Source organism: Dipodomys ordii, unplaced genomic scaffold, assembly GCF_000151885.1.
Source record: "Dipodomys ordii isolate 6190 unplaced genomic scaffold, Dord_2.0 Scaffold1, whole genome shotgun sequence".
In the NCBI taxonomy this organism is placed as follows: domain Eukaryota; kingdom Metazoa; phylum Chordata; class Mammalia; order Rodentia; family Heteromyidae; genus Dipodomys; species Dipodomys ordii.
Genome location: NW_012267217.1, coordinates 7,864,489 through 7,872,946, shown reverse-complemented (window position 1 = coordinate 7,872,946; position 8,458 = coordinate 7,864,489). Strand labels below are relative to the sequence as shown.

At 33.6% G+C, this 8,458-nt stretch overlaps 1 protein-coding gene across 1 annotated transcript in view; it reads right to left on the bottom strand.

Moving 5' to 3' along the window:
• Positions 1–1,067: 1,067 nt before the first annotated feature.
• Dach1 (dachshund family transcription factor 1) overlaps positions 1,068–8,458 on the bottom strand; it is a 377,485-nt gene continuing 370,094 nt past the window's right edge. Inside the window, exon 12 of the mRNA XM_013009725.1 lies at positions 1,068–1,255. Coding sequence (XP_012865179.1) covers positions 1,218–1,255 — 38 coding nt within the window. The 3' untranslated portion in view covers positions 1,068–1,217. The remainder of the gene's footprint in view (positions 1,256–8,458) is intronic.

Sequence of the window (8,458 nt, the reverse complement as noted above, 5' to 3'; positions counted from 1 at the left end):
TTTATCACTCAGGGTTACATTGGTATTCGACTGATACAACACAGGTTCGTTAAGTTTTGTTTCTTCTTTTTTTTGTAGCAACATTAACATAATATGACATTAACATATAAAAATATTTCTGGTGTTGGGATTGACCGGTCAGCCACAATCCATTCTCAACAGTGCAGTTCGCAGCACTGACTAGGGATTGATACACAAAGAGAAATGGCGGACTGAGAGTTCTCAGGTCACCAGAAGCTTAAGATCTCATTCGTTAATACTGTGACTCCAGACAAATATTTACATGCCTGCATGCGTTAAAACCAGAAAGACTTCTTTCTGACCAACAGGGTGACAAAAAACATATTTTCTAAAATTGTCATTTTCCTAAACTCTAGTATCCTACTGCATACATAATACCTTCCTCGTGTGTTTTATGTTTATATACTGTACATGTGACCAACAGTTTGAGTAGGAAGCAACATTATTATTTTTAATCCTATATACCACTACCAGTTTGGAATGAAAACATGTTACAATTAGATATATATGTATTTTTTTTAATTTTTAAGTAAAAGAGACCATCGGTGAAACCTTTTGGCTTATAGTCAATGCTTCTTTTCAGATAAGCAAAATGTATAATTCACTGAGTTGTTACCATCCATTTGTTGGTCTTTTTGAAAGTATCTGAAAAAAATTCGGAAGAAAACCCACAATTCGGAGTTTAAAACTGAATGTAACAGAATATTACTTTTTTTGTTGTTTGTTTCATAATCCTCTATGTCCCTTACAACTTCATTTCCACATTTTCTTGATGGTGTGGTGGGACATAATTCTGTAAGTCTAGTGACCACTGCTGTAAGAGTCTGTCAATGTGCTCAAATACAGAATTTTCAGAAGAGGGAAATGATTCATTCCATTTAAAAAAAAAGGCTAGGTCTTAGTCACACCTGCCTTGAACTCTGTATACAAGTGTCCAGCAGCAAAGTTGAAGATATTAACTAAGAAGTTTGATACTTGTACATTTACAAACATTCGCAGGTCTCTGGTATGAATCACAGACGAAATCAATGGAGGAAACTGTTTGGTTTTTGTAGAGTACTTAAATGTTAAAGAACATTACTACACAAAATGGAAGAAGTTTCCTTAAAAGGACCTTAGTTTTTCCAAACTTGCCAATGACAAATGTCTGACAGCAAAGTTCTTTATATGAACTTGATTTCTTCAACCAGATAGATTCAGTACATGACAGTAGTCTTCAAATACAGTCTCCCATCTAAAAATAAATAATAAAGATAATTAATATCACAGCCTTTGGGGCACATAGGTAGCAACAAAGTACATAGCTTGATATAAAACTTCTGGTCTTCATTTTAGTTTCAGAAACTTAGGAAGGAACAGTGTCACATATCCTGAACATTAATTTCATAATTACCTTGAGTTTATATGATCAGGAAGAACATAGCACTTTTAGTTCTCATAAATATATATTTGCTATTTTGATATCAGTTCCAGAGCACTCAGAAAGTAGATAAGAGTATGTGTGTGTGTGCTACTGATATGCAAAACTTGTTCATTTGTGTGGAATGACAATTACTTCCTGCAAGCTTGCAGAACCAAATTTTCTGTGAAGGCACTCAGGTGTGTCTGCATCAGGAAAGACTGAGCCCTCACCTTACTCCTCGGTGGTGTAAGTATGCCATGGAATGCAACTATGTGCACATTTGTTACTACTTAAGATGGTGGCTTCTGCCACCAAAGTTATTTCATCACTGTCAGTGGACTGTACCTTTTCCTTCTAGAAATGAGACTAATTCAACAAATACATGTCAAGTTGTTAATAGATTACTCCCCTTTACCAATGGAAAAATAAGACCCATAATAATCTGGAAAAATAGAAACACACCAAATTTTGAACACAATGAATGAAGGAGAAATAAGAAAAGGGGAATGTTAAATCTAATGTAAAACCTTATACACAACATAAGCATATTCCCATATAGTATGTGGTAACATGCCTCCTCCAAAGTATGACCTGAAGTTTGTAAATCTTTGGGTAAATTATATATACACTTCAATTTATCTACAATAGAAGGAAGAGTGATCAGAAAACAAAAGTTTTCTAAATTATTTTAAATTATATTAAAGTCCTGAACTCTAAATGTGCACTATTGCTTCAAGAGGCATATGGAGTGTGATTAACTATCTAAGCTAGATAGAAGATCTAAAAATACCTTACCCCCTTTGGGCCCCTAACTGTGATCTGTCATTAATACTGAATGTTGCTACTAGTTTTACTAGTACTTATTGCCATATTAAATAAGTTTTCTAAATCAAATATTAAAAATAAAGAAATTTAACTTAGGCAAGCAAAAAAACTAAGGGGCACCATCTACATCCTAATTTCAGGCTCCAGTAATATAGAATGTGAGCAAATGAGGGCATGTGTGTACACACACACACACACACACACACACACACACACACACATACAGCATGGCAGAGCATGAATACACCTTGCCTCTCTTTATGATCAAGGAAACTGGCCATAAGGAAAATAATTATCATTATAACTATAGCTAATGTTTGTGAAGCACCTATTGTGTTCAAGATACTGTAGATTTTTAACTCTGAATGTACCAACAACTAGCAGAAGAAAAGATACTTTCAGTGTCTTTCCCAAATAAAATTACCCAGGCTGAACATGATTAATTACCTTTTGTATTTTCACAGAACTACCAAATAGAGGTGCAGAAATATGATACCTGTGTGAATCCAAATGTGTCTATTTCATTATACTACTTTCCCTGTAACTGTGCAACTGGAGAAAAAAAAAAAGTCAGTGTTTCTGACTTCAACTCACTGTTTCAGGGACCAGAACCTTGATGGGCTCCCAGGGGTAACTTTGGTTTTGGTCTCTCCAGACTCAATGGAAATAGAGATAGAATTCTTATGTTCTGTTTCAAAAAAAGCCTTCCTTTGACACTGTGATTATTTGCTTTTGTAAGGGAGGATGATATGACAGGAAAGTCATCAACCTCAACTTTGTTTGTGGGAGTACTTAATTAAAAAGTCGGTTCTAATTAAAAGCAGTTGGGAGTAGGGGTTGAGTGAAACTATTTAAATTACAAATTCCTGATAGTTTCAAGTTCATTGTGATTTGATTTGTACAGCCATAATTTGGTGTAAAGAAAGAATCTAAATTACTGAATAGTTTGTCACAGGTGTGAAATTTTGTATGCCATGTGAGATTATTATGCAGATTTGAAACCACAGATTCTATAATGAAGAAACATTTTTAAATTCTTTGTAAAACATGATCTTAGTATAACGTTTTGCTTTGTTTTCTCTTGTTTTTTCCTCTTCTAATATTTCTATTTCCATGATGGGTATTGGTCTCAAGAACTTATATATGCTAGGGAAGTGATCCACCATTGATGATCCACCATTCGTCCAGTCTCAGGCCTTAATATAACACTTGAAACTGTTCAATGGGAACCAGTAAACATACAGGATCTACATGTTTGTTTGTTGTGACTGAAAAGAAAAATAAAGAGTCTATAACAAAATCTCTATTTTGGTGTTCACATCAATCTAAGTTTAGGGCTGATTTTAAGGTTATTTCCTGCAGTCATTGATAATATTTAAAGCTTGTAGACAAAATCAGTGTATCCTTTATTTCACCTATAAAAACCAGTGTATTAAATAGCCTAATCACCAGTTTAGAAACTATGAGTTGGATTAGTGTGTATTCCATTATAGATTATTATTTAAATTAGAGGATAACATATAAATTAATTGGAACAATTTCAAGTTGCTTAGTTGGGTGATATGAAGCGTCCAATTCATCATTGTGTGAAAATAATGTCATATCATTAACAAGAGAGTATGATCATTAAAGGCATCACAAAATACACAAGATATACATTATATTTTTAGTAGACCGCCCTTGGAAACATGTAAAAGGATTTCTTATATCTCTTTTGAGTAAAGTGCTCAATAAATCAAACTTCCAGTTGGGAAGTAGTTTTATTAAAGATCACATCTATTTGCTCACAACTTAAATCCAGACACCTGTACTCGAATGAAATCTGCAACCTTCACACAACAGGTATTCGTGCACATGCCTCCCTACTGAATAGTTGAAGGAAAACACTGACACAGCACAAGGTAAAGATATAAGATTATATATCGAGAAAGTTTACTTAGAGAATATGAGGTTAATGTAAAATATGGTAGCCCTGAACCTCTCTCAACATAATATCTTAATCATGTGAAGCAAAGGAAATCAAAACAAGTGATGAAAACAAATGTTAATGATTCATGTGATATTTGATAAGACAAGGAAAGGAAGTCAAAATAAAAAGCAAACAAACAGAACAGATGGGAAGGATCTTTGTCAAGTCATAACCTCTTTTCTAAAACCCCCAAAGGAAGAAGCTAATTAAAGAAAATATTGTTTCTTGCTTTTTTTAAATCATTTTATATTTAGAGTGAGAACATTCTGCTACTGCTAAAGCAAAGAAGCAGCGACACAAAGTCTACATTGCACATGAGAAATACTTTGAGAGACTGTTGTTCAGTGTAAACCCATTTATAAGAGGATACAGAGTAAACATCCTTTCATGAGATGGAGATAATAACAGTTCAACTGATTCCCAGATGTTTGAATGATAATATATTCAAGATTGTGTTTGCGTATAATTAACAATGAAAGTAGAAAAAGTTGCAATATATCTTAATTATGTTGTTATGTTTTAAGTTTTTGTTGTCTGTTTGTTTTTCTTTTAGTGCTAGTACCAGGGCTTAAACTCATGGCCTTGTAGTCTCAATATACTTTCGTTCTTTAAGCTGACATTTTGCTAGTCAATTGGAGATAGAATCATATGGATTTTTCTACCTAGGTAAGCTTTAGGTTCTTTAGGTCTCAGATTTCTAGGTAGTTGAAGCCTTAGATGTGAGCCAGCAGTATCTGACTTGATGACTACTTCTTTGTAAATTAAAGATTATAGCTGAGAAATCTGAGGCCATAGAGATAATTCAAGTTTAGGGAAGACTAGACCCCAGACCATTTTTGTATACTTTCCGCCATAAGCCCCTAGTGCTTCTCTAGAGAATGATGTCATATAGAATAGCAAAATAGCTAGAACATTATGTCTGAACAATTGAGATCTACTAGTATAATTAAGTAATGGATTACCTAAAGACAAATACACTACAACACATTTGAAATTAGAGTATAGACTATGCTTTATTACATGTTAGTATAAAGTACTTTTATTTATTTGTTAAACTCAAAGTCCCACACTATTTGTCTATTATTTTTTATTGAATAAAGAATAGCAAATTCTATGCTTAAAGAAAGCTCTTCTAATATGATCTACCTCTGAGCTATACCTCCAGTCCTTAAAGCTCTGAATTATGGCTAATAATGAAGATTAACTAAAACAAAATACCACCAAGAACAGTTTTAGACATTCCTTTTGGTTCTCTTGTAAGAAGAGACATGGGCTAGGTTAAATTATCTAAAGCAATAATCACAAGTTCATTTTAGACAAATACAGTGAATAAAAGCTCTCATTTGTATGAAAGAACTTTGTACCGTGTACTAGACTCTAATAGTAAGCATAACGTTGCATGGAGAAATTTGAACTTTAACAATGTGAGGCAGGCAGAACAAAATTGGAATTATGGACCTAGAAGGGAACCTTACAGAGCAAGCTGTTCTGTCACAAAATTCTTTCTAGATGGGAAACTGAACATTGAGACAAGCCATGAAAGCTGAGAAGGCAATAGAAGATCTACAGACAGAGATAATGAATCTTCGCCAAGTTGGGTATATTTAGTCACTAAGTCTTAGGCAATATGCATTACCTTGATGATTGTATTAACTTGTAATATTATAGTATATATTATATAATGTATATTAAAACACTGACGTTGTCAGTGTCTTAAAGAAAAAGCCTTTGCCTAATTTTCAGAATCAACAATGTTGAGGCCATTGATGTACAAAGAGAAGTTTACTTTCAAACAAAAGATGATCCTATTTCTCTGGGTATTAAAGATATTTCATGCAGAAGAATCTACCCCCAATTGAGTGAAGATCTAGACACTATGGGTCTATGTATTTATATCTGTTCAATAGCTGTGTGTTCTTTTTTTTTTTTTTTTTGGTCAGTCGTGGGGCCTGCACTGTAGGCGTGGGTGCTGTCCTTCAACTCCTCAGCTCAAGGCTAGCACTCTACCACTTGAGCCACAGTACCACTTCCAGCTTTTTCTGCCTATGTGGCATTGAGGAATCGAACCCAGGGCCTCATGCATGCAAGGCAAGCACTTTACCATTGAGCCAACTTCCCAGTCCAGCTGTGTATTCTTACAAATGTATCCTAATTATCACAACAAACTACAATTGATGAGAGATGAAGCTGGTGTTTGTCTACGTATCAGAGAATGGGTAATTCTAAATTTTATGCTGAGAAGCTCTCTGACAAAATATTTTTATGCTAAATAACTTGTCTACACTCCTGTAGATGAAATTTGGAGCCTAGGCATGATATTTCTAGAAACTAAGTGCTGTTATTCCCACTTATCATAGGTACAAACTCTATCCCAAGTTGTATCTACTATACCAACAAACTCAGTGTTTCATATCTTACAGCAATTATCTAGTCTGACTATAACTTCCTTTATAACATCACACCTTGTGTATTTATTTCAAGCATACTGAGCATTGTATAGTATCTGAGAAATGCTCTATAAAGTATATATAGAAGGAACCATCAGAATGAAGAGCACATGCCGGGCACCAGTGGCTCATGCCTGGAATCCTAGCTATACAGGAGGCTGAGATCTGAGGATCACAGTTCAAAGCCAGCCTGGGTTGAAAAGTCCCCATGAGACACTTATCTCCAAGTAACCACCAGAAAACTGGAATTAGTGTTGTGGCTCAGTGGTAGAGTGCTAGCCCTGAGCAAAAAGTGTTCAGGGACAGCATCCCATGCCCCGAGTTCAAGCCCCAGGACCAAGAAACAACAACAGCAGCAACAACAACAACCCCAAACAAACAAAAAACTAACAACAAAATGAGCAAAAGAGAAACATTACATGCTTCTGGAAATTAAACCATGAGACTATCATAATTTCACAATAGTAATTAACTGGCTTAGAATACATGACTTGGGTCTAGTCATGAGAAAACATTCTAAGCAAAATAAGAAACATTTGATTAAAACAATTGATAGTATCACATAAAAATTTCAATTTCTAAATATTTATAAGGCTAAGAGAACATGCCAGATTAAAGAGACTAAAGAGAAATATCAAGTAAACATAGCATATGCTCCTACTATGCATTCAACAATGAGAGAAAACAAATACAATAAAGGAAACTATTGGTTCAAACAACAAATGTGGAATTTGGATGTCAGACAAGATAAATGTATTGGGTAAATAAGATATTTGCTGTGCTAATAAATAGACTGTTTTACATAAGAAGAAACTCAATGTTAGTTCTCCCTGAAATAAACGGATGAGTATCAAAAGGGAAGGGTCATAATATATACATTTTATTCTCATATAATGCACAAATATTAGATAGAATAAATAAGAAACATGGGGAAATACTAATAAATTAATCTTGGTAAAAGTTATATGACAGCTTTATACTGTTTCTGATCATATCTATAAATGATAAGTTTCTGATCTCATCTATAAGTCATAAGTTTTTTCAATATAAATTCCATTTCATTTTAAACTTACTTTTAATTTGAAAACAGAAAAATTACACATATAGTGTAATATGTCAATATGTGCATACATTTCATAATGTTTAAATCAGACTACTATATCTATTTCCTCAGATATTTACATTTCTTTATGTTGAAAATCAATTGTCAAATCTAAAATAGTTTTCCTTGGTGAAATAAAAGTTTAATATTAGTACTATTTGATTTTATTAATAAAAATTTGCATTATTCACTATCTCACCAGTTAAATGGCCATAATTCACATGATAAACTTGTTCTATGCTTGGCTATCAGGCTTTTCATAAGTCCTATTCAAGTATTAGAAAGTAAAGAACTAGTTGGTGATTTTTCTTAATAGAATTCTTCAAAGAAACAGTTCAAATTCATGGAACTTACTGGACCGAGTGGGACATAAGCCAGACTCAGGTCTATTGTTCCATCATGTTTGGTAAATTTATATTTGTAAAGTTCATGAAGTCTTTTTAACTCTATTACCTGTTAGTTAGGACTGTATATGTTAACCAGTGTGTGTTACCATGAGAAAATTACTTCTCTGTGAACTTTGTTTTAAACGAATACTAAGTGGTCTTTTAAAGTTTATCAAACACGAAAGTGAAAAGCAGAGGACAGGGCTCTTTAAAGTACTGTCTTGTTAATGAAAATAAAGAAAAATCATATTTCTACTGTGGTAAAGTATTTGTGTGTGCATGTGTGTTCTAATTAAGCACTCATTA